Source organism: Hemitrygon akajei, chromosome 16 (genome assembly GCF_048418815.1).
Source record: "Hemitrygon akajei chromosome 16, sHemAka1.3, whole genome shotgun sequence".
Taxonomy (NCBI): domain Eukaryota; kingdom Metazoa; phylum Chordata; class Chondrichthyes; order Myliobatiformes; family Dasyatidae; genus Hemitrygon; species Hemitrygon akajei.
Genome location: NC_133139.1, coordinates 65,348,534 through 65,373,813, shown reverse-complemented (window position 1 = coordinate 65,373,813; position 25,280 = coordinate 65,348,534). Strand labels below are relative to the sequence as shown.

At 44.7% G+C, this 25,280-nt stretch overlaps 1 protein-coding gene across 4 annotated transcripts in view; it reads left to right on the top strand.

The window, feature by feature from the left end:
* The window catches only part of LOC140740132 (adhesion G protein-coupled receptor E1-like), a 75,584-nt gene that overhangs the window by 33,411 nt on the left and 16,893 nt on the right, over positions 1-25,280 (top strand). For all 4 annotated transcript variants that reach the window (XR_012101802.1, XM_073069066.1, XM_073069065.1 and 1 more), the window contains 6 exons: positions 850-990; positions 11,656-11,787; positions 16,189-16,274; positions 18,972-19,058; positions 22,238-22,412; positions 25,151-25,276. Coding sequence is in view for 3 of the 4 variants with exons in the window: in XM_073069066.1 (XP_072925167.1) it covers positions 850-990; positions 11,656-11,787; positions 16,189-16,274; positions 18,972-19,058; positions 22,238-22,412; positions 25,151-25,276 (747 nt within the window). In the remaining variant the exon portion in view is untranslated. The remainder of the gene's footprint in view (positions 1-849; positions 991-11,655; positions 11,788-16,188; positions 16,275-18,971; positions 19,059-22,237; positions 22,413-25,150; positions 25,277-25,280) is intronic.

Here is a 25,280-nt window from a genome sequence, read left to right as displayed (position 1 = left end):
AATGGAATGGTGGAGCAGATTTGATGGGCCTTTGTCTTATGGCTTCAATACTGCAAATTGTGAAGTTGGAGATCCCAAATGAGAGAGTTGTGAAGCTCAGAGGATTAGACAGCATCTGTGGAGAGAGGAACTGGAAAAGTAAGAAAATGAAGCATGAAAGCGTGTCCCTGATAGGGCAGTGAGATCAAGTTGGTAAAGGAGACACAATGCATCCAGGTAATGGATGAACGATCGCAGTTAGAGAGAAAGTAAAATAAAATGTAAGGTGTAGAGTAGGGCATGCTGGGGATCTGAAACCAGGGATGGTGCCGGAATCTCCCAGCATTCTGTTTCTCACCCACAGATGCTGCCTGACCTGCTGAATATTTCCAGTGCAGATACGGGGAGGGAGTGGGCAATTAACTGAATTTTAAATGTGACTAAACCTGGTCTTGCCACAGTCATATTAAAGATGAATGGAGCACTCAGAGTCCTCTTTCCACCCCTGCTCCCATCCAACGAAAAGCAGCTCCAGTACAGAAGGTGAGGCTGCTGCCGACCTTCCACACTGTTACTGATAGTCCCATGGAATGGAGAGCAGGGTAGTAACCATCCCGGCTTCTGAGAGGTGACCAGCCATTTGGTCCCTTGAGTCAATTCCATCTGCTCCTTAACTCCATTCACCTGATGTTCTTTCTCAAACCATAAGGCCCCTTCCCAAGGATAGTCACTCAATCCTTTGTTCCAGCTGAGGTCTTCTCTGGATTAAACAACACAGTGCTGAGTTACTCCATCCCGACCCACAGAGCCCGGGTATAAAAGGGAGCAATCCATGTTTACTATTGAGAGAGATTTTCCCTGTTCACACAGATATCGATGAATGCAAGTCCTCACCTTGTCACGAACATGCAACTTGTATCAACGTAATGGGATCCTACCAGTGCAACTGCAACACAGGGTTTCAGGCATTACCTGCGACCGCCAACCTCACGGCAGGGAAAGTTTGTGAAGGTAAGGACTTTGTCTCAGCATGAAAATGGAGAATAAATCCCAAATGATTGTGGATATCAGTCCTCCACAATTCACCTGGAGAGTCCCACAACTAAAGAAGAATTTAATGGGCACTCTACTGTGCAAATTACACAGGGGAGTTGTTGTGGGGAGGGGGGAAAATTATTGGTTTTTCTATTGTTTCCTTTGATAAATCCAATCATTAGTTCAAATGGGAAGGTAAAAGGGACTGACAAGCAAATGGGAATAGCTGATTGTGGTCAGCATGGATGAGATGGGCCAAAGGGTCTTTTCCTGTGCTGTATTACTCCATAACTCTATATTTTACACTTTGGGAAAGGAATTCATTGAACAGTTATGTTGCTATTGGAACAGGAGACGGAGCATCACATTGTCTAGGGACAGGTGTGACTTGAGCTGGCATGGCAATCACTTCTCCAATCTTGGTTCCCAAACTCTCTCACAGTCTAATGTTAGTCTCTCAGAACAGGTACAGTGAGGGTCTGAGTAATCCATGAGAACACGGATGTGATCCTGAGAGGGAGGGGAAGGGTCAGCGCTGGACAATGTAACGATGAGAGTAGCTTGGAAATAGGCATCTAAAATGATAACGTTTCACAGTTCTGTATGATTGTAGGAAGCAGAATCAATGCAATTGTTGATGGCCTGGAGAAACAGTGAGGGAGATGGTCTGGACAGGATTGAAGTAAGGTCTCTTCATCGTGTCCACCAAAGTTCACATGTAGTTTGATCGATGTGAATTCCTACAGCCACACCGATGACCACGAGAAAGTGAGAGATGAGTAAGAGATATCAATGAGTGTGAAGCCTCTCTATGTCACCCTCTCACAACCTGTAACATCACATCAGGTTCCTACCTGTGCAACTGCAATGTAGGGTTTCAGGCATCTCCAGCGACAGTCAGCCTCACTGACTGCAGGAAGGTTTTGTGAAGGTACAGACTTTATATCACCATGAAAGTGAAAACAAATAATAAGGCTGGGTTGGTGTTGTCAATCTTCCAGGATTGCCCTGAAGATATTCTTGGAATTAAAGAATTATCTCACAAGATCTGCATTATGCAAATCGCGTGGTTGGTAAACAACTGGGTTTTCTTTGTGTTATCATTGTTTCCAAATATTTTTAGATACCGGGACAGGAATTTATTGACCAGGCAGGATCTTTGGAAACAGAAGATCATGTAACAGAACTTTTAGGACCATGTCTGGTTGATAGTTTTACCTGCTGTGGTCATCACTACTCCAGTCCTACATCCCAGATTCCCACATGGAATGACATCTTACTGTTGGAACCCATTCAGTGGAGAGGCTGGGAAATCTATTGGGAAGTGATCAACCCCAACCCATTCTCAGCGCCACATTAAAGATGAGCAGAGTTCCTGGCATCCAGTATACCTCCCCACTGCCCATTGTCACCCCAGTAACACCCAGTCATTAATACACGACTTCATCAGACTCAGAATCAGATTCCTGTTTATTATCACTGACATCTGTCATGAAATGTCTTGTTTTGCAGCAGCAGTATAGTGTAGTACATAAAATATCTGATAAATTATGGTAAGTGGGTAGGCGAATACCCATAGTGGTGTGGGCTATATTTACAACTCTGCAGGTTTTTCTCATCCTGTGTGGTGACTCCTCAAAACCAGACTGAGATGCATCCTGTCAGAATGTTCTCCATGGTACAGCTTTAGCATTCTAACTAGTCACGTCACCAGAGAAGGTGGAGCTACCACTGATTCCTCCAGTGGGATCTGCAAGTGTTGATTGGCAGTTTCCAGATCCAATGAGCAGGAGAGTAGGCTAGCAACCTTCTTGGCCTCCAGCAGGTGGGAAGCTATTGGGTCCCTGATTCAATTCAATCCAGGGTGGTCTGTACCTTAACTCCACACACCCGTCTTTTTGCCTCAACTCTGAAGAAAATCACTGAATTGTTTGTTCCAAGGAAGGTCTGGTCTGTGTTTATCAACATGCCAGTGTTTTGCTCCATGCAGACCCACAGAGTGTACCTGTAACAAGGAGCAAACAGTGTTTATCATTGTGAAAAATTTTGTCCTTTCTCACAGATATCGACAATTGTGAATACTCGCCCTGTGACAAACATGCAACTTGTAACAACATCATAGAGTTTCTGGCATTTTCTGTGACTGCCAGCCTCACCACAGGGAAGATCTGTGAAAGCAAGGACTTAATATAACCATGATATGGAGAATCAATTCAAAGAAGTGGTTGTCATTGACAACCCTACAACATTGTCCTTCAGATACCTCGAAGCACTGTACTTTGCAAGTCCCACAGAAGAGTTACTGTGATGGACATGGATTTCATGACTTGCTGAATTTCTCCAGGAACAAGTCTGTCCAGAATTTCCATCTGTAGCTGTCATGGTGGTTACTATTCCAATCCAAGATCACCGACTCTCACACGATCCAATGTCACCATCATGGGGATACCGGTGTGATCCAGAGAGGGAAGGGGAAGAGTTAGAGATAGACCTTGTAACTGAAACTGCCTCACTGTAGGCTCATAATGAGTTAGCTATTACTAGGAATTTAATCTCCATTGGTGCTAAACCGTGAGATATCTCTTGGAAAGGTGTGTCTTCTGTTACTCTGCTAGTGTGGTCATCACTTGTGGAACAAGCAACATGAAACTTGGCAGTAGTAAAGACATCTTTGTGCTCCAACATCTTACCAGTTATTCTCTTTTTCCATTCTTCTGGTATTGGTGAGTCATCAAATTTGACTGACTTCAATGTCAACTTTCTCGATAGAGGGCTCTATTTCTCTTCCTTTTCCTTTACTGGGAAACTAGAAAATGCCGACACAGGAAAGAAATACGCGATCTGCATGCCACATCTGAGGGTAACATCTCCTCCTGAGTGTTGCTGACAAACACTGTTTTCCTGTTAGAATAGACAGCCAAAGATTTCTACAGTTCAGGTCTCACCAGCACTCCTGCAGACAAGAGTGGCTTTTCTTCCTGATCGTCAGGAGCATCCACAAAAGTGGCTGGGGCACTGGGCATTCCTGAAAATCTGGGTGTTCCAGTCACTCGAACTCCTCCGGTAGAAGGAAAAGTGACTGGTTTAGACTGAGTACACCACACAGTTCCTCTTTTATTCTCATCACCCTGCACAGGAGAAACTTGCACATTCACAAAAGCAGCTCTGAATACAGGGAGAATAGACAAAGTTCTCAGAAAGTTCTCTCCCTTTCTCTCTTTCCATGCTCCCGTGAGCTTTCTTGCCATGGAAGTGTTTGTTCCCACAAGAATGTCAGCTTTACCTTTGACAACTGGATCTGGGCAAACCAACACAAGTGTATCAATAGTCTCAGCTACCGCAATATCTGCTCCTGAATACACCAGTGTCAATGACAAAAAATCATCATGAGGGTAATCATCAGCACTAAGCCCCCAAACCCAAGGGCACTGATCGGAGCCAACAGGAAATGAGTCAAATCCCTGTTGAAAAGGATCTGTGGAGTAAAGTAACTTGAGAACCCGTGTCAAGTCTGACTCTAGCATAAATACCTTCAGGCTGTCTGGAGACGTCAGAACTTGACCCCACTAAGCCTTCAGGAATAATGTTTTGCACCTTAGTATTGTTGTTGATACACTGATTGGAACGTGTTTGCTCCAGGACGTCAGACTGTTCCTTTACTGGGTCCCTCTGTCGTTCCCCATCTTGTTCTGTTTGATTATCCACTGGTTTACTTTTTGAAGATTTCCCTGTCTCTCACAATCTTGTTTGAAATGTCCATCTTCTCCACACTTGTAACAGAAAATACCAGTCCTATCCTTCACCCTATGCAGCAGCATTCCTCTGCTTTGTGATTTCCACAGGAGGGTTGGGTTTTCCAGTGGACACGTCATGTTTATCTGCAGCATTAACAGACATCTATTGAGACATATCAGCTTGAATGTTTCTCACCTCATTTCTCAAAAGTTCTACTTCTGTGGCATCAATGGTTACTTTAGCAACAGGGCCTACAACTGAAGACGTTACTTGGCTTTTGGAAACATTTCACTCCTCAATCATATTTTCTTAGTGACTCAGCAAAATATGGTGGATCACACATCTTGTGGGTCATTGGAATACGTAGAGCGACCATAACTTGTGACAGTGAGCCCTTCATAACTTGCTGCACCCTCAAGCAATTTATCAGAAAGTTGAATGCATCCTTTGTGGCACAAGCAGTGCAACTGTTTATCCAGCTGGAGGAGGGAAGCAGAGAGTTTCTCTCCTTCCCCTTGGAATGTGTATCTGACTCTCACCAGAGGTTCCGCTGAACTTTCAGTGGTGCCAAAAGCGATTCTCAAAGCTTGCATAGAGCTAACTGATGTGGTGAAAGGATTTTCTGCCTTTCGAAACCTCACTATAATAAGCAGCAGAGCCCTCTAAACTCTCTAGCAGTCTCTGTTTCTTTATATTGTCTGAGCACTGCCTCTCATCCAGCTCAGCTTAAGCCTGATCCTTCTTCTCTGCGCTTGACCCCAGAGAACATTCTCAGTTTATGGTAACCTTGGATCTCAGCAGATACACTTTGCCATTTCTCGACCAGTGATGTGATAGCAGAAACCAGCTTAGAATTGAGATCAACAACTGAAGGAGTTAGTAGATTGTTAACATCAGTCAGAGTTTTCACTTCATTCCTCAGAAGAGAGAGCAACTTGAATTGAAAATCTTCACCTTCAGCAGGATCTGGAGTTGTTTCCTGTGCAACTCTAAACACATGAACTGACCGTGTTGCTGCCTTCCCTGTTATTCCTATCACAAGATCACAAGACAAAGGAGCATAAGTAGGCCATTTGGCCCAACGAGCCTGCTCCACCACTCCACCATGAGCTAAACTATTCTCCCATCTAGTTCCAATTTCTGGCTTTTTCCCCATATCCCTTGATACCTTGACTAATTAGATACCTATCAATCTCCTCCTTAAACACCCTCAATGATTGGGCCTCCACAGCTGTATGTGGCAACGAATTCCATAAATCCACGACCCTCTGGCTAAAAATTTTTCTCCTCATCTCTGTTTTAAATGGGTGCCCTCTAATTCTAAGACTGTGACCTCTTGTCCTGGACTCACCCAACAAGGGAAACAGCCTTTCCACATCTACTCTGTCCAACCCTTTCAACATTTGAAATGTTTCTATGAGATTCCCTCTCATTCTTCTATACTCTAATGAATACAATCACATCAGGCAGAGTGAGTTCAGTCACATCACTCGAAGTCTGGACTAGCACAAAATATTTGCCAAATAATTTGTTCAAACGTAACTTTTCCCAGAGCATTCACAAGACCCAAGGCTTTAACTAAAGTGTCATTATTAACATCAACAGAAGCATTGCACATTACACAAGCATTGTGAACAAATCATACTAAACATGAATCTATGTGGCATTTATATAATCTTAATTATGACACACTTTAAATTGCTCAGAAAGTAACGCTGGTGTAATGCTGGCTTGAACACAAATAAACAGGTTATCCAATCCTTATACAGCCATAGTAGCACGTTCATCATGGATGATGCTCCCAAAATGTAACCCTCTCACCATTGACTTGAATTTGGGATGCTGTACTGGAGTAGTAATGACCACGGTAGCTAAAAAAACTGTCAACCATTTTGGATGTGGTACTAAAGGTTGTGTTGCATGGTTTCCTGTTTCCAAAGTTTTATGAACACTTGACAAATAATCCAGAATCGTGAAACCTGAATCTCAAGGATGGAAATATGGTGACCTTGCTTAGTCTAGCCTGTGTGATGAGAACCACCAATGCGGTAACTCACAAATTCCCCATGAAAGGGTCTGGAACTCAAGCAATTAATGCCTTTTTCTGATCTCAGTGAACCTTATAAGCCTGTGAATTCTATCACCATAGCAAAAGGCATCAAACAGATGAAAAACACCATCATCTGCAATGTTCATCTCCCTGATTTGGAAAGAATTTGGAATTCTTTCCCCATTACACAGTTTGGCAATTCCCACCTACAGCACTTTGAAGCATTTTTACCAGAACATCTGCACCAATACAAGTAGTCAGGTCTTGAGCAAGCTCTCCAGAGTGAAATGCAAATCAAGCCTGCAGAAAGTGCTGAGCAGATCAAGTTGTGTCAGAGGTCAAGTGGGTAACAGTCAGGAGAGGGAAGAGCAGGAGTCAGGTACTAAAGAGTACCCCTGTGGCTCTCCCCCTTGAGTACAGCTGGGAGGATGGCCAACCTGGGGGAAGCAACAGTGGCCATGCCTCTGACAAAGAGTCTGGCCCTGTGGCTCAGAAGGGTAGGGAAAGGAAGAGGATGGTAGAAGTGATAGGGGACTCTATAGTTAGGGGGTCAGAAAAGTGATTCAGTAGATGCAGGAAAGAAACATGGATGGTAGTTTGCCTCCCAGGTGGTAGGGGGTGGGAACCAAACTGAAGAGATGGAGGAAGGGGTGGTTGGCTCACAAATAGAGAAAGCTTGTAGACAGTGCGAGAGGGAAGATAGGCAGGTGATAGAGAAGGGATGCACTCAGATTGATGGTTTGAGATGTGTCTATTTTAATTCAAGGAATATTATGAACAAAGCAGATGAGCTTAGAGCATGGATCAGTATTTGGAGCTATGATGTTGTGGCCATTACAGAGACTTGGATGATTCAGGGGCAGGAATGATTACTTAGAGTGCCAGGCTTTAGATGTTTCAGAAAGGACAGAGAGGGAGGCAAAAGAGGTGGGGCATGACACTGCTGATCAGAGATAGTGTCAAAGCTGTAGAAAAGGAGGAAGTCATCGATGATTGTGTACTGAGCCTCTATGGGTGGAAGTTAGGAACAGGAAGGGCTCAATAACTCTACTGGGGTTTTTTATAGACCACCAATAGTAAAAGAGACATCGAGGAGCAGATAGGGAGAAGATTCTGGAACGGTGTAATAATAACTGGGTTGTCATGGTGGGAGATGTTAGATTCCCCAAATATCAACTGGAATCTCCCTGGAACAATGGGTTTAGATGGGGTGGAGTTTGTTAGGTGTGTTCAGGAAGGTTTCTTGACACAATATGTAGATAAGACTACAAGAGGCGAGGCTGTATGTGATTTGGTATTGGGAAATGAACCTGGTCAGGTGTCAGATCTCTCAGTGGGAGAGCATTTTGGAGATAGTGATCACAATTCTATCTCCTTTACCATAGCATTGGAGAGGGATAAGATCAGACAAGCTAGGAAAGTGTTTAATTGGAGTAAGGAGAATTATGAGGCTATCAAGCAGGAACTTGGAAGCATAAATTGGGAACAGATGTTCTCAGGGAAATGTACGACAGAAATGAGGCAAATGTTCAGGGGATATTTGCATGGTGTTCTGCATAGGTACGTTGCAATGAGACGGGGAAAGGATGGTAGGGTACAGTAACAGTGGTGTACAAAGGCTGTTGTAAATCCAGTCAAGGAGAAAAGCTTATGAAAGGTTCAAAAAAACTAGGTAGCAATAGCGATCTAGAAGATTAAAAGGCTAGCAGGAAGGAGATAAGGATGAAATTAGGAGAGCCAGAAGGGGCCATGAGAAGGCCTTGGCAGACTGGATTAAGGAAAACTCCCAAGGCACTCTACAAGTATGTGAAGAGCACAAGGATAAGACCTGAGAGAATAGGACCAGTTAAGTGTGACAGTAGAAAAGTGTGTATGGAGGCTGAGGAGATAGCAGAGGTATCTAATGAATACTTTGCTTTAGTATTCACTACGGAAAAGAATCTTGGTGATTGTGTAGATGATTTACAGTGGACAGAAAAGCTTGAGCATATAGATATTAAGAAAGAGGATGTGCTGGAGCTTTTGGAAAGCATCAGGTTGAATAAGTCACTGGGACTGGATGAGACGTACCCCAGGCTACTGTGGGAGGCAAGGGAGGAGATTGCTGAGCCTCTGGCGATGATCTTTACATAATCAGTGGGGACAGGAGATTTTCTGGAGGATCAGAGGGTTGCAAATGGTTGTTCCCTTATTCAAGAAAGGAAGTAGAGATAGCCCAGGAAACTGTAGACCAGTAAGTATTACTTCAGTGGTTAGTAAACTGATGGAGAAGGACCTGAGAAGCAGGATTTCTGAACATTTGGAGAGGCATACTATGAATAGGAACAGTCAGCATGGCTTTGTCAAAGGCAGGTCATGCCTTTTGAGCCTGATTGAATTTCTTGAGGATATGACTAAACACATTGATGAAGGTAGAGCAGTAGATTAGTGTATATGGATTTCAGCAAGGCATTTGATAAGGTACCCCATGCAACAGCAGTGGTGACCAATGGTGTGTCTCAGGGATCTGTTCTGGGACCCCTTCTCTTTGTGATTTTTATAAATGACCTGGATGAGGAAGTGGATGGGTTAGTAAATTTGGTGATCACACATATGTTGTGGGTATTGTGGATAGTGTGGAGGTTGTCAGAGGTTACAGCAGGACATTGATAGGATGCAAAACTGAGCTGAGAAGTGGCAGATGGAGTTCAACCCAGATAAGTGTGAGGTGGTTCACTTTGGTATGTCAAATATGATGGCACATAGTATCAATGGCAAGACTCTTGGCAGTGTGGAGGATCAGAGAGATCTTGGGGTCCGAGTCCATAGGACACTCAAAGCTGCTGCACAGGTTGACTCTGCGGTTAAGAAGGCATACAGTGCATTGGCCTTTATCAATTGTGGGATTGAGTTTAAGAGCCGAGAGATTATGTTACAGCTATATAGGACCCTGGTCAGACCCCACTTGGAGTACTGTGCTCAGTTCTGGTCACCTCACTACAGAAAGGATCTGGAAACTATAGAAAGGGTGCAGAGGAGATTTACAAGGATGTTGCTTGGATTGGGGAGCATGCCTTATGAGAATAGAATGAGTGAACATGGCCTTTTCTCCTTGGAGCTACGGAGGTTGAGAGGTGACCTGATAGAGCTGTATGAGCTGATGAGGGGCATTGATCGTGTGGTTAGCCAGAGGCTTTTTCCCAAAACTGAAATTACTAACACGAGAGGGCACAGTTTTAAGGTGCTTGGAAGTAGGTACAGAGGAGAAGTCAAGGGCAAGGTGTTTTTTTTTTATGCAGAGTGGTGAGTGTGTGGAATGGGCTGCTGGCAACGGTGGTGGAGGTGGATACAATAGCATCTTTTAAGAGACTCTTGGCTAAGTGAATGAAGCTTAGGAAAATAAATGGCTATGGGTAACCTTAGGTAATTTCTAAAGTAAAGACATGTTTGGCACAGCATTACAGGCCAAACGGCCTGTATTGTGCTGTAGGTTTTCTATGTTTCTAACTGCACACTGATAAATTACAGTAGAACAAGCCAATTCTGAAGGAAACAGCAAAGCCAAGTTGCCTATACTCATGGACTTCAGTATCAAAACACTGATGAAAGCAGCTCCACTAAACTGTGCTCACCCTTCACACTTCCTGTTCCCTGACACAACTTCATCTGCTAAGCACTTTCTGTAGACTTGGTTTGTATTTGCAAAAACTGCTCTCATTGCACAACTTCCAGATTCAGGGAAATTTGAGAGTTATATATTGGTGGTTCTCATCATGCAGAACAAACTTAGCAAGCTCACGATATTTCCATCCCCGAGATACAGTTTTCAAGATTCTCGATTATTTGTCATGTACATAAAACCAAGAGTGAAATGTGTCATTTGTGCTAACAACCAGCATACCCGAGGTTGTGTTAGGGGCAGCCCACGAGTGTCACCACACATTCCAGTGCCAACATAGCATGACCACAATGCTCAGAAGAACAACACAGAACACAAAAAGTAACAAAGCAACAACAGCAAAAACAAGCCCAGTTCCTCCCTCCCACCGACGCACATACACAGTCCTTTAACCCCAGGACAGGCCTCGAGCGGACCGGACTTGGGCCTACAGACACCAGGTTTCTTCCTCCCCAGTGGACTCATGGAGATCTGCAGATCTGGCTCCAGCCAATGGGCCTTGACTTCTGATTGGACCATCAGATCTCAATCGTCAGCATCGATTCCAGGGCACAGCATTCACCAAACACCAGGCCTCGAACATCAGACACCTATTTCCAAACCCAGGGAGTCATTCCAGGAGGATATTATGGATCACCTTTTGAGACAACTTGTTCTTTTTAGTGAGAGATGTCCCAAAGACATATCATTTCCTCAGTTGCAGATGCTGTGGAGGAATTTGAATTCCGATTGGACCCGGGGTGCTGGGGCCTGTGGAACATCTGTAGTAGATGCAGCACTGTGCCTCCCTCATGCTAGATCCAGGGGAATCTGTGCAGGAAATGGTTAATAATGTGTGATGTAGAGTATGAGAAACAAAGATCTGAGTGATGTTCCTGTGGGACTCCGTACACCATTCACTTTCCAGTCATCATTATCATCATCTTCACTCAGAGGGGTGAAGTGAGAGTGGAACGAGCTGCCAGTGGAAGTATTGGAAACAGTTTCAATTTCAATATTTAATAGAAATTTGAATAAGTACATAGATGCGAGGGGTATGGAGGGCTATGTTCTGGGTGCAGGTCAATGGGGCTGACAGAATAACAGTTCAGCACAGACTAGATGGGCAGCAGGGCCTGTTTCTGTGCTGTGGTCCTCTATAACTCTATGACTACATCTGTGTTGGTAATATTTGTACCTCTCTTCCTCTCTACAACAGATGTGGATGAATGCCACTATAAAAATGCGTGCAGAGTGAACATGACCTGTCGCAACTCTGCTGGGTCTTTTTACTGCGTCTGCAAAGCTGGATATCACCAGAAGCAGGGAGACACTCAGCTGGCCTGTACAGGTGAAAATAGAATGATTACTGATTGCTGACAATTAAAACAAACAATGCTGGAAACACTACAGAAGTCCCCAGAACCTATGCAAAGAAAAAGAGTTTGTGTTTCAAAGACTGGCTCACACGGGGTTCTGTCATAGAACCTTCAGCTATTCCTGCAGTATTAATACTTACACCGCCTTTAAGTAATGCCACACAAGGGTGTATAGACGATACCGTAGCCTGAATCCTCCTTGTCAAACATGGGGTCCTCTCGGAGGTTTCTTGAAAGCCTGTATCACCCGCCCTTCGTTGTTGGTTAAAGGAGTTAAGATTAAAGGGTTCTCGCATGGTAAAGGAAGCTTCTCTTGCCTTTATCAGGGTCTCTTCCCTTTTCACACGCTGCCTGCACACATCCCAACTCTTGTCCCCGTGCTTCGGCCCTTCTCTCAAATCCCCTCTTCTTCTCCGCTGCACCTTTACATATTAATAAGGAATGTTATGGCATCCTGCTAATTTTTGTTTTGCCATTCCAGACTGGCTAATTTAAAAGAATGTGCTACCTCTGGTTGGAGACAATTTATAAGCGTTTGCACTGTCAGTGGGTCATTTCCTGCTAAGTGTATCCCTGCTCTAAATTCCCAAGTATCTTCAAACCGGACAATAAAATCAGTAATAATCTCTCCCCCCTTCTTTTGCTGACGTCTAGTTACTTTTCAGAAGTCAATGCATTGCCTGGCTCCTGTGAGAATGGCATATTTTGCTCTGTTCAGCCAATCATTTATTCCATCAGTAGGACTCCTGTCACCATTTCCTTCGCTCCCCGGTGGAGGGGCCCAGTCCTCTTGTGGTCCTCGGGTCGCATTTGGAAATCCTGTTCGGAAGTTCCAGATAAAGGGAAGGGGTGCTATTCAAGGACATAGTCCGGTGCCTGAGGCCAACGGAGCCGAGAGCCCTGCTGGGGCCACCTCGGTCTTTTGCATAATTTGTTCGTCCTCTCTTTTTAATATAGGTTTAACCTTTGGCGGCTGGTATCACTCAACCACCTCCTTCCATTTGTTAAAACACCACATCATATACTCTAAATCCCAGTTAGGATCTCCTTCCCTAGCTTTTGTTTCACTTCCCCAGTACTGAGCATTGTTTAGACCAAATTGTCCGCCATAAAGCCAATCACCACCACTCCAGCACAGAGATCACTAAAAAAAAAGTTACAGAGTACCTGGGCATCTCCCATTTCCAACCAAACCTTGTCTGCAGGCAAACCCAGGAACCAACGAGCTGCTCCATCCTCCTATATTGTTTCTGTCTTCTGTCAGGTGTTCCTGTAGGTGGCTGCTGTCGTTACGGGATCAGCAGGCTGAGTCCTGGCGTGCGGTGCTGATCCAGAATTCCTTTTCCAATTCCCTTTCTGGGGTTTGCTGTTCCTGTTAACCATTTTACCTGCCTGTTAATTGTTCTGTACAAAGGACGTAAACACTCAAGAACATACAATCTAATATTCTATATACTGTAATCCCTTTTGCCCTTTTCTATTGGCCAGTGGGGCAGGCTCCAATTTTGAGGTCTCAGCTGCCTTCGTTTTAATACCGTATTTTAAACAGAGCTCACAAGCCCCTTCTTCGAATCCCCGTCTTTGTCTGAGTCCGGTATGGGGCAGCTCCGCTCCCTACCTCGGTCTGACTTCTATCTTACAATCAAGTCTCACGGTGGGGAGCCTGGTCCGATGTTGACGATAAGCAGGTTTTTCGGATGGGTTCGTTGAGATCCCGTATCATCCTCGTCACCAGATTCTGTTAGAGAATTTAGTACTGATCAAACACAAAGTAGGCTCAAAGCTAGTTACTGCCTTAATTCGTGAATTCACGGGGAACCTTTCCACATGTCTCCGCCAACACGAGGTTATAATTCAAATTTATACAGTAAATCTAATCAGCCAGTCTCCAGACACCGTGGAACCGATCCTCTGAGAGACAACGTGATTAGCCGCTTGTTTGGTACTCTGATCAATGCAGAACCGATCGTATAGGTGCTAATGTCCTGTACATTGCGGAAATTGATGACGTGATCAATTGTTATTACAAAGAAGACGGCCCCCATGATTCTGCCAACTCCCAGTTCTCAAACCCTTTCCTCCACTAGAGGGTCATTGTTCATCTCCCCACCACCCACCCTCAACTCCACAACTCCGCCCGATCCCCGGCACCTTTGGTGTCCAAAGGACTATAAAGGTCAGCCTTGAATCTCCATAGTGTTTTGAGAAACCAGGGCTGACTGAATTCCAAAGGTCTGCAGCCCTCTGATGAGGAATTCCTCATGATCCCAGAGCTCCAATCCTCAGACTGATCACAGACACTGGCAGCTCACCCCACGATGTTCAGCCCCCTGGCCCCAGTCCTCAGACTGATCTCAGACACGGGCAGCTCACCCCACGATGTTCAGCCCCCTGGCCCCAGTCCTCAGACTGATCTCAGACACGGGCAGCTCACCCCACGATGTTCAGCCCCCTGGCCCCAGTCCTCAGACTGATCTCAGACATGGGCAGCTCACCCCACGATGTTCAGTCCCCTGGCCCCAGTCCTCAGACTGATCTCAGACACGGGCAGCTCACCCCACGATGTTCAGTCCCCTGGCCCCAGTCCTCAGACTGATCTCAGACACGGGCAGCTCACCCCACGATGTTCAGCCCCCTGGCCCCAGTCCTCAGACTGATCTGAGACACGGGCAGCTCACCCCACGATGTTCAGCCCCCTGGCCCCAGTCCTCAGACTGATCTCAGACACGGGCAGCTCACCCCACGATGTTCAGCCCCCTGGCCCCAGTCCTCAGACTGATCTCAGACACGGGCAGCTCACCCCACGATGTTCAGCCCCCTGGCCCCAGTCCTCAGACTGATCACAGACACGGGCAGCTCACCCCACGATGTTCAGCCCCCTGGCCCCAGTCCTCAGACTGATCTCAGACACGGGCAGCTCACCCCACGATGTTCAGCCCCCTGGCCCCAGTCCTCAGACTGATCTCAGACACTGGCAGCTCACCCCACCATGTTCAGCCCCCTGGCCCCAGTCCTCAGACTGATCTCAGACACGGGCAGCTCACCCCACGATGTTCAGCCCCCTGGCCCCAGTCCTCAGACTGATCTCAGACACGGGCAGCTCACCCCACGATGTTCAGCCCCCTGGCCCCAGTCATCAGACTGATCTCAGACACGGGCAGCTCACCCCACGATGTTCAGCCCCCCTGACCCCAGTCCTCAGACTGATCTCAGACACGGGCAGCTCACCCCATGATGTTCAGCCCCCTGGCCCCAGTCCGCAGGTCAGTTGCAGGAGGAACAGGTTGGACTGGTCTCAGTGAGCGGTGGGAAGGGGATGAGTGAGCAGAGAGTGGATTTGTAGAGATGGGGAGTGTGGACAAGATTATTTAATGTATAATGGAGATAATTAAATTCAGCACCTTGTCACTTGGTGCTGAATGGTCTCACTCCAGCCCATTGAAACAACTTCACATCAAACATGTGTCCTGATGTCACACACAGAAAATGTTGGAGGAACTCGCCAGTCAGGTAGCATCTAATAAGAGGAAATAAACAGTCGTTATTTTGGGCTGAGACCCTTCATCAGGACTGGAGAGGAAGTGTGAAGAAGCCAGAATAAGAAGGTGGGGGGAGAGAAGGGGACAAGCTGACAGGTGATTGGTGAAGTCAGGTGAGGGAGAATGTAGGTGGGAGGAGGAGGAGGTATGAAGTAAGAAGCTGGGAGGAGAGAGGTGGAGAAAGTAAAATGGGCTGAAGAAGAGGAAACCTTTTAGTCAAGGAGAGTGAACTGAGGGAGAAAGGGGAGGAGGAGGGACGCCAGAGGGAGATGATAGGTTGCTGAGGAGAAGAGAAGGGATAAGAGGAGAGCCAGAGTCAGGAATGGAAAAGAGAGAAGGGGGAGGGGGAGAAATTACTGGGAGTTTGAGAATTCAGTGTTTATGCTGTCAGGTTGGAGGCTAACCAGACAGAATATGAGGTGTTGTTCATCCAACCTGAGAGTGCTGATCACTTACACATTTAACTGGTTTCATGGCTGTGGAGATGTTTACAAATTGTCCCTCCCAAACCAACAATGAGGCCCATACCAACATTTCCACATTAGTGTGGCTTGTGCCAACATTACAAGTACAATGCCAACCATGGTATCGGTTCCTTTGGGTGCCAGTGGGTGTGGGATTGGACGAGGCATCCACAGTTGTTCTTGGGGTCAGGAAGATGTGACGTCGAGTCACAGTCCTGTGTGTCCAGGTCTGATGCTGCTCATTGTGGGAGTACACCAGCTTGGAGTTACAGAGGTCAGCGCTTCCCTGTCTGATCGATGAACAGCAGGAAGGTGAGAGTAGAGTCGGCAGGTAGACGCACTGATCTCTAAAATGCCATCTTCATTCCAGCGGATCCTCTTTCCTGCCCTGTCTCTGAGAAGCAGAACTCTACGCTGTCGCAGTGCAACTTGGATTATTCAGCGAACGCCCAGCAGGTATGAGAACTCAATCCGTTTCTCCAAGGAGCAAACTTAACTTCCATTATCCCTGGATGTAGATCTTTTGGAATGTTTTCCTCACTAGATGTATCTCTCTCCCTGTTTCTGTCCATCACCCTTTTCTACATACGTCTCTTCTCCTCACCCATCAGAATAAACACTGTTCCTCACTCTTTGTGAGAACTTTCTGTGTAATTCCAGCTTGCTGCTTTTACATTTGAGCAGCAACCACACGTTCAAATTCACTCCCTGGATATGGGTGTTGGTGCCATGGCAAACATTTGTTGCCCATCCGATTTATACTAATCCAAGACTCATTCCTTTTTATTCCATCTACTTTCCCATCGATATCCCCTAAATTCAACCCCTCACTTAGGGCAATTCACAGCAGGCAATTAACCGACTGGCCTGCACATCTTTGGGATATGGGAGGAAACCTGGAAACTTTACTGATTAGTGAAGCCACACCAGAGACCCAGGTTCTACCCTGACATTGGGTGCAGTTTGCATCTTCTCCCTGTGTTTGTGTGAGTTTCTTCCATGTGTCCAAGATTCCTCCCACATCCCAACATGTTGAGGTCCGCTGCATAATTGGCTACTGTAAAATGTCCCTGGTGTGAATGAGTGCTGCTGTTTGAGGGGAGTGGTTGGGAATATGGAGTGGATAAAAATGGGATTAGTGCAGGATTAGTGTAAATGGGTGGTTGATGGCTGGCATGGACTCAATGGGCCAAAAGGCCTTATTCTATACTGTATATCTATTATATCCCCATGGAATAACTCAGAATCAATGATGTTTCTTGGGCTGTCAGTGTGAGTCAGAAAGACCCAGACATTCTTAAGGAGAGACTTGTAAACTGGATCAGTTTGTAAAGTGTTTAAAACTGTAACAGAAGTATAAGTTATTTATTGATTCATTTGGAGATAGAACATGGAATAAGTCTTTCTGGCCAGTGAGCTGCACGACCCATCAACCTACTAATTTTACCATTAGCTTAACCACAGGACAATTTACAATGACCAATTAACCTACTGACCAATGCATTTGGAAGGATCTGGAGCACCAGAGGAAATCCACAAGATTCACAGGGAGAAAATACAAACTCCTTCCAGACAACACCAGAATTGAATTCTGAACTCTGGAACACCCTGAGCTCAGTAGCCTTGTCCTAACTGCTAAGTTTCCTCAACACCCTGTGATGCTGCCTGGCCTGTGGACTTTTGGGACCAAAGTGATGCAGGAACTCGGCAGTTCAGTCAGCATTAATGGAGAGGAATATGCAGTCGACACTTTGACCTCAGACCCTTCAGCAGGACTGTTCAAAAACATCAACTGTTTATTCCCACCACAGACGCTGCCTGACCTGCTGAGTTCTTTCAGCATTTTGTGTGTGTTGTACTGGATTTCCAGTGTGCAGAATCTCTTGTGTTTTGGGCTTTTGGAACTATTGGAAAAGCACTTTTATTTAGTTTTTCTGCCATGTTAGATGGTAGTATAATAACCTGATGAGAATAAAGGGAGTAGGAAATATACAAGCAATACTGACTCATCATCTAGCTACAAGCCTGCTCATGTTCCTGAGCCCTGGTGGTACGAGCCCAATCCCATATTCAGTCACACTGCCCACCTCCCTAGGCTTCAGCCTCGGTCCAGAACCCAGCTCCTGCTCCACTCTCCAATTGCACTCCACCTGCAATTCACACTCTGGGACCTGCCTGTGGAGTCACATGCCGCATCAGCACAGTTTTCCAAATAAAAAATCTCAAGGTATCAGATTATCAGACCAGTTTTGTGGATTCATTGAGGCAGCCCAGCGCAGCAGTCGATATAGTTGCTGCCTTATACACCTGGTGTCCTGGGTTCAATCCAGATCTCTAGCACTGTCTGTGTGGAGTTTGCACAATTGCTCTGTGACCCTGTGGAGCTCCCAGGAGCTCCAGTTTTCTCCTACATCCCAAAGTGTGCAATTTGGTACATTGATTACCAGCTATAAATTGCCCCTAGTGTGTTGTTGAAGGGTAGCATGTAGGGAATATTGTTGGATCTGGAAAGTGGAACAGTACCGCAAAGCAACAGGCCCTTCACCCTGCAATGTTGTGCTGAACTTATTAAACACCAAGATAAACTAATCCATTCTGCCTACACAATGTCCATATCCCTGATTCTCTGCACATTCCTATTCTTATCTAAGAGCCTCTTAAACATCTCTATGGTGATGTAAAGAGAATATAAATGAATGAGTTTAACATTAACATCAATGGGAGTTTGAGGGACAGCATCCACTCAGTGGGCTGAAGGGCCTGTTTCCATGCTATCTGAATTTTTGACTGAATTTCAACTTGATCAGCTGATTGTTGGTCCATGCCTGTGGATTGTTTGGCCAAGATCTGTACCACAGTTCTGCCAGACCCTGTACAACATGTTGGAATGCTCTGAGACTGTGAAGGGCAGTGAATAAAGGATATTTTATGCTATTCCTTCCTGCTTTTCCATGCTCAGAAGTGTCCTTTTATTGACCCTGTGACCTCCAGTAAGAGTTGCCATCGGAAACTGTGTTAGAGTCACTTGTGAAGCAAAGGAGTTTTAAAGGCTTCATTTTCAGACATTTTTTTTTCAGATTGCTTGTTATTTTTGATTTTTTTTCTGTTTGATTGTTCCATTATATTTAACTGTTGTCTTCTTCCACTGTCCAGTTAAACTCTGCTAAAGATGTGCTGAACTTAGCTGTTTGCTACAGTGATAAAATCTGTCAGAATTTCACTGGGACAAATGATGCCAAGGTAAGGAATTAGAAGCCCAACAATTTTATCCTGGGGTAAAAGTGGTGTGTTCCTGAGGTGGAGAGAGTAAAGAGGATATTTACAAGGATATAGTCAGGAGGATTTTGACTGAGGAATGATTGATAAAGTTGGCTTTCTTGAAGCAGAGAGCACTGAGGATATGTAAAGGTCTTTTCACCTATCCAGAAACACCAATAACAATGGACATGAAGTATTTGGCAGGAGGTTGGGAAGGAAGTTGAACAGATACTTTTCTCAGCCAGAGGATCTTGAATACATTGTCAGAAAGAGAGGCATAGATACTGTATCTAAAAAGTACAGTACCTGAGGGGCGGGGGGGGGGGGGGGTGGGGGGGGAGGGATTTTTTCTGCCAGAACTGGCAAGGTGATTTGTTGTTTTCACATTACAACCTATAAGACGAGTTTGGACAAACTTGGGTCATTTTCTCTGGAGTATCAGAGGCAGAGGCTGAGAGAGGCATAGACAGAGTAAACAGTCAGAATCTTCCTCCCAGGGTAGAAACACCAAATACTGTCGGACATGCATTTAAGATGAGAGTGGGGAAGTTTAAAACAGATGTGCGGGACAGGTTTTTACGAAATGTTGGATGTCAGAAACAGGCTGCCAGAGGTAATGGTGGGAATAGTGGTGTTTAAGACACTATTCAATAAACACATGATGTTTCAGGGAATGGAGGGATATAGATCATGTGGAGATAGAACAGAAATCGTTTTAATTTGGCAGCATGTTCAGCACAGATATTGTGGGCTGAATGGCCTGTTCCTGTGCTGTACTGTGCTATGATCTATGTATTATGGAAAACAGAGCTGGGGAGGAGTAGATGTGAAGGGAGGGAGTGTGGAGGGGGTAGGGAGGGTGTAGGGAGGTACAGAACTGGTGGGCAGAGTCTGAAAGTTAGAGCCATGCCTTTCAGGAGTGAAACTTGAAAAGACTTGTACACTCAGATGATGGTGGAAACTCAGAACACTCCTCAGTGACCCATCAATGTTGGGTCAAAGGTGGATTTTAGACCCGAGAGGGATGGGTTTTGTTAACTGGAGGTAGTAACGGGATGGGGGAATTGTCACCTGATGGAGTTAGGTTACATGGGTGTTACGGAATGGCAGTATGTTCTTATAGCACCTTTCTCACTGAATCATAGGATATTCACAACTCAACAGGCCATTCTGCCCATTGTATCTGTGCTGATTCAACCCAATCCCATCTCAGTGTTGGCATCGTACTTTCTAAATGTGGTGAGGGTTTCTTCATCTGCCAGCCTGATGTGCCTTGTATTTCTGCCACTCTGTAATATGGGCAGTTGTGCAGATGTACTGGAGATACAGGTATAAATTAGACATTGAATCTGGTCAGAATTGGGTGAGAAATGCATTTGCATCCCAGAATCGCAGAACCCAGCCCCGATGAAGGGTCTTGACCTGAAATGTTGACTCTCCATTCCCCTCTATAGATGATGTTTGACACTGACTGAGTTCCTCCAGCTTGTAGTGTGTGTTGCTGCAGAAGATGCACTTACATCCAGAGCCGCACAGGATTGGAAATGACAGCTTTATGGGACAACGTTCATTGCTCTTGCCCGCAGTGTCTGCACTGGGATGGTTACCAGAGGATGACGGAAGAGGCAAAGGGAGTCATAAAGAGGTGGAGAAAGAGTAAGGGTTAAGAAAATGGGAGCAGGGGAACAGAAGGCAATGGAGAAAGAAAAGAAGTCAAAGTTGGGAAGCAAAGGGAGAGAAAAAGGGAGTGGAGTAGAAGGGGAGAAAAAAGGTGGAGAAAGATTCAACAATTATAGCTGTAGGAATAAAAACAGGAAGGGGTAAAAATCCTTCCATAAAGAAGAGAACTTCTTAAAGGTAGGCTTTCAATAGTCCCAGGGAAATCAATAGAACTGCCAATGTTTAAAGTAAGTTTATTATCAAAGTACATATATGTCGCCATATGCAACACTGAGGTTCATTTCCTTGCAGGCATTCACTGGGAAATAAAGAAATACAATAGAATTTATTTAAAAACTATAAATAACAAAGAGTGAATATAACCAACATTGAAAAGCAATAAATTATGTAAATAAAGAAAAATGTAAATAAATGACACTGAGTAGTAGAGTCGTTGAAAGAAAGTCTATTGGTTGTGGTGTCAGTGCAATGTTGAGAATCACAGATCAACGGACATTTCGTGAAATCTGTTGTTTTGAGCTGTAGTACAGTAGTACTAATTATTATAATGATTTGACAGTCTTCATTTTGAATGAGTTCTTTTGGGTTTCTTCATTTTGTGGCTTCCTGTAAGGAAATTAATCTTAAGGTTGTATATACTATACATACTTTGATATTAAATGTACTTTGAACTTTTAAATTATGATAAATAAATAGAACAAAAGAGGAATATCGAAGTAGTGTTCATGGGTTCACAGATCATTCAGAAATCTGATGGCAGTTGAAAGAAACTGTTCCTGAAATGTTGAGTGTGCATCTTTAGGCTTCTCTACCTCCTTGATGGTAGTTATGGGAAGAGAGCATGTCCTGGTGGTGATGGTCCTGAATGATGGATGCTGTATTCTTGAGGCACTACCTTTTGAAGATGTCCTCAGTGGTGGGGAGGGTTGTACCCATGATGGATTTGGTTGAGTGTGCAGCCCAGATCATTCTCTTTCAATCCTGTTTATTAAAGCCTTCATTTCAGGCAGTACTGCAACTAGCTAGCATTGAATAAATGTGCTAGAACCTTTGGTGACATACCAAATCTCTCAAACTTCAAATGAAGTACAGCTACTGATGTGCCTTTATTAATGTGTTGGGCCTAGAATAGAATCTCTAAGATGTTGACACCCAGGAACATGAAGGTACTCACTCTTTCCACCACTAGCCCTTACTAAAGCAGAAAATGCTGGAGAAAATCAGCCACTCTGGCAACATCGGTAGAAAGAGAAACCAGTCAACATTTTGTGTCAGTCACCCTTCCACAGAACTGGGGGAAGAGCAAATGGAAATTGCTGGATTCTGCAGGTCAGCCAGCAGTTGTGGAGAGGGAAACAGAATTAATGTTCTTGCTCAATGATCCTTCATTAGAAAACCAGCATGTTCCATTTTTTTCCCAGACATTCAACATCTGTAGTATTTTGGTTCTCAATTGATGAGGTGTTCACTTTCATCTCTAGGATATGACAGCATTTGTAAACGATGTCCTTAATAGTTCACGGGTGGATAGAATGAACACCACTCAAAGGCTGGAGGTGGCAACGGCCACAGTGGACCTCTTGGAGAACTTGGCAATGGCAATTGCTCTGAAACTACCCAGTTCAAAGTCAAAGACCATGGAAACAGACTCTTTTGGTAAAGTACTGGACACTGAAAACACTAACCACTGGAGCAAAGGCCCTCATTGCTAATTATCAAGTCTGTGAAACTAGTTTCAAGTTCAGGGAAGGAAATGTGGAGATTACTTTCTCAATAATCAGCTAGTTTTGAAAATGATTAATATGTTGGCTCTTAACAGAAATCTTTGTTTAATATGTCTAAAGTTTAAAATTCAACCAAGCGACAGGAAATATGGAAGAAAGGAAAATGCTGGAAGTAGTTGACTGGTCAGACAGAGTCCGTGGAAAGAGAAACAGTTAATGTTCATATTGAAGATGTTAACTGTTTCTCATTCTAAAGTTGATGCCTGACCTGCTGAATTTACCAACATTTTCTGCTTTTATTTCTGATTTCATGAGGTTGCTTTGGAAGGCTGTGCTGAAACATGCCACATCACTGATTGTGAGTGTCAGTTCTCATGTTTTGCACATGTTACCACATCAACACAGGAAATCTGATAATGAGATCTCTGTCAGCCAGGTTTCCTGTTTCCCAGAACTCAACAGGAATGATTGAAGAAAGAGGTTCTTACTTGCCTGTATGGTTCTGACTTTGCTAGCAACTAAATGTAGGACCATTCTCTCTGTTCTCACCCTCACTGCTGTCAGTGAAAAAGCTAATGGCATGTTGACCTTCATAACAAGGGGAGTTGAGTATAGGAGCAAAGAGGTCTTTCTGCAGTTGTACAGGATGCTGGTGAGACCACACCTGGAGTATTGTGTTCAGTTTTGGTCTCCAAATTTGAGGAAGGACATTCTTGCTATTGAGGGAGTGCAGCTTAGGTTCACGAGGTTAATTCCCAGGATGGCGGGACTGTCATATGGTGAAAGATTGGGGAGACTGGGCTTGTATACACTGGAATTTAGAAGGATGAGAGGGGATCTGATTGAAACATATAAGATTATTAAGGGATTGGACACCCTAGAGGCAGGAAACATGTTCCCGGTGTTGGGGGAGTCCAGAACCAGAGGCCACAGTTTAAGAATAAGGGGTAGGCCATTTGGAACGGAGTTCAGGAAAAACTTTTTCACCCAGAGAGTTGTGGATCTGTGGAATGCTCTGCCTCAGAAGGCAGTGGAGGCCAATTCTCTGAATGCTTTCAAGAAAGAGTTAGATAGAGCTCTTAAAGATAGTGGAGTCAAGGGATATGGGGAGAAGGCAGGAACGGAGTACTGATTGTGGATGATCAGCCATGATCACATTGAATGGCGGTTCTGGCTCGAAGGGCCAAATGGCCTACTCCTGCACCTATTGTCTATTGTTGAGCACAATGTCTAGGCTTCCATCCAGTGCAAAACTGACGGGGTGCCGTACTGTCAGAGGTGCATCATTTTGCATGGGACATTCTGTCATTTGCTGTGTTGTGGGAATACAAAGCACTATATCATAGAAGACCAGGAGAATTCTACCAAATGTCCCAGATAAGATTATCCCCAAACCCTCATTCACATTACTTAATGGGTTATTTCATCTCTTTGTGTCCTCACTGTCTGCAATACTCAAAGGTATTCACCAATACAGTACTATCATACTGTGCGGAAGGTCATTCTGCCCATTGAACCCATGCTAGGTCTTGACAGGGACACTGTAGTCCAATATCCTCTGATTCTCGATAGCCCTGTAATTATTTTCTCTCCAACACTTCATGTGTTTCCCCATTTGAAAGCTCACAATGAAACAGTTCCCCTTCCCATCCATGCAGTGAGTTCTGTGACGACTCACTGTGTGGAAGGGTTTCTCTCCCGGCACCCCTGGTTGAACAATAGTCACCTTTAATACTCTGGTTGTTGGTTCTCCACCCTTCTTCAAAGAAAGAACTTTCTCTTCATTAATTCTGCCCAAACCATTGCCAATCTTGAAGGTTTTTATCAAATTATCTCTCAACCTTTACTTCTAAAGAAGAACAGTGAAGAACACTCTCTGGTCTGTCAATGGATCTGATGTTCCTCATTGACTGCATCTTCCTGCTCTATCTTCTCTGCAGTCCCACTAAGCATGGTAACCAAACACAAAGTAACTCAACCATCCTTTATAGAAGTTCCTCCACACTTCAAAAATAACATCCTGGAGGCTATTCTAAAGTTGAGAAAAAGACTGAAGTCATGAAAAGTCAGTGTAAGTTCTGTGCTCACAATATGAGAGTGGGAGATCACTGCCTGTGTCACAGGTAACAAGTGCTGGGAAGATATTAGAGCTCATGAACTAACATATTTGAGCCAGAATTTATCATTTTACTTGCTTTTGATCAGCGCCACCAGACAATGAAGAACATGCATGAGTATTTTCTCTCAGTTCTGTGGGAGCTGAGACTAATTGTTTTCTTACTACGATAAGCTAATTCAGCCCAAGAAAGCCCAATTGCAAATTGTATCCATCAGATGGGATTCTCAGAAAGCCTGAACAAGACTTTGCAGAGAGGCATTGATTAAAGAGTTATCAGCGGAGAGGGAGAGGGAGAGGGAGAGGGAGAGGGAGAGGGACAGGGAGAGGGACAGGGAGAGAGGGGGAGAGAGAGGGAGGGAGAGGGAGAGGGAGAGGGAGAGGGAGAGAGAGAGAGAGAGAGAGAGAGAGAGAGAGAGAGAGAGAGAGAGAGAGAGAGAGAGAGAGAGAGAGAGAGAGAGAGAGAGAGAGAGAGAGAGAGAGAGAGAGAGAGAGAGAGAGAGAACATCTGTTTTGCCTCTGAATGCTTCACTTCACTTTAACTTTCCTCGTAGTTCTTAAGGTCAAGGTGCCTGAAAGGAACAATGTGAATTCAGACCAAACGGTGAAATTGGAAACTCAGAATAATTCCTTCGAGATTTACTGGAGAACTATTGCTGGAGAAAATAAAAATAACACTGGTAA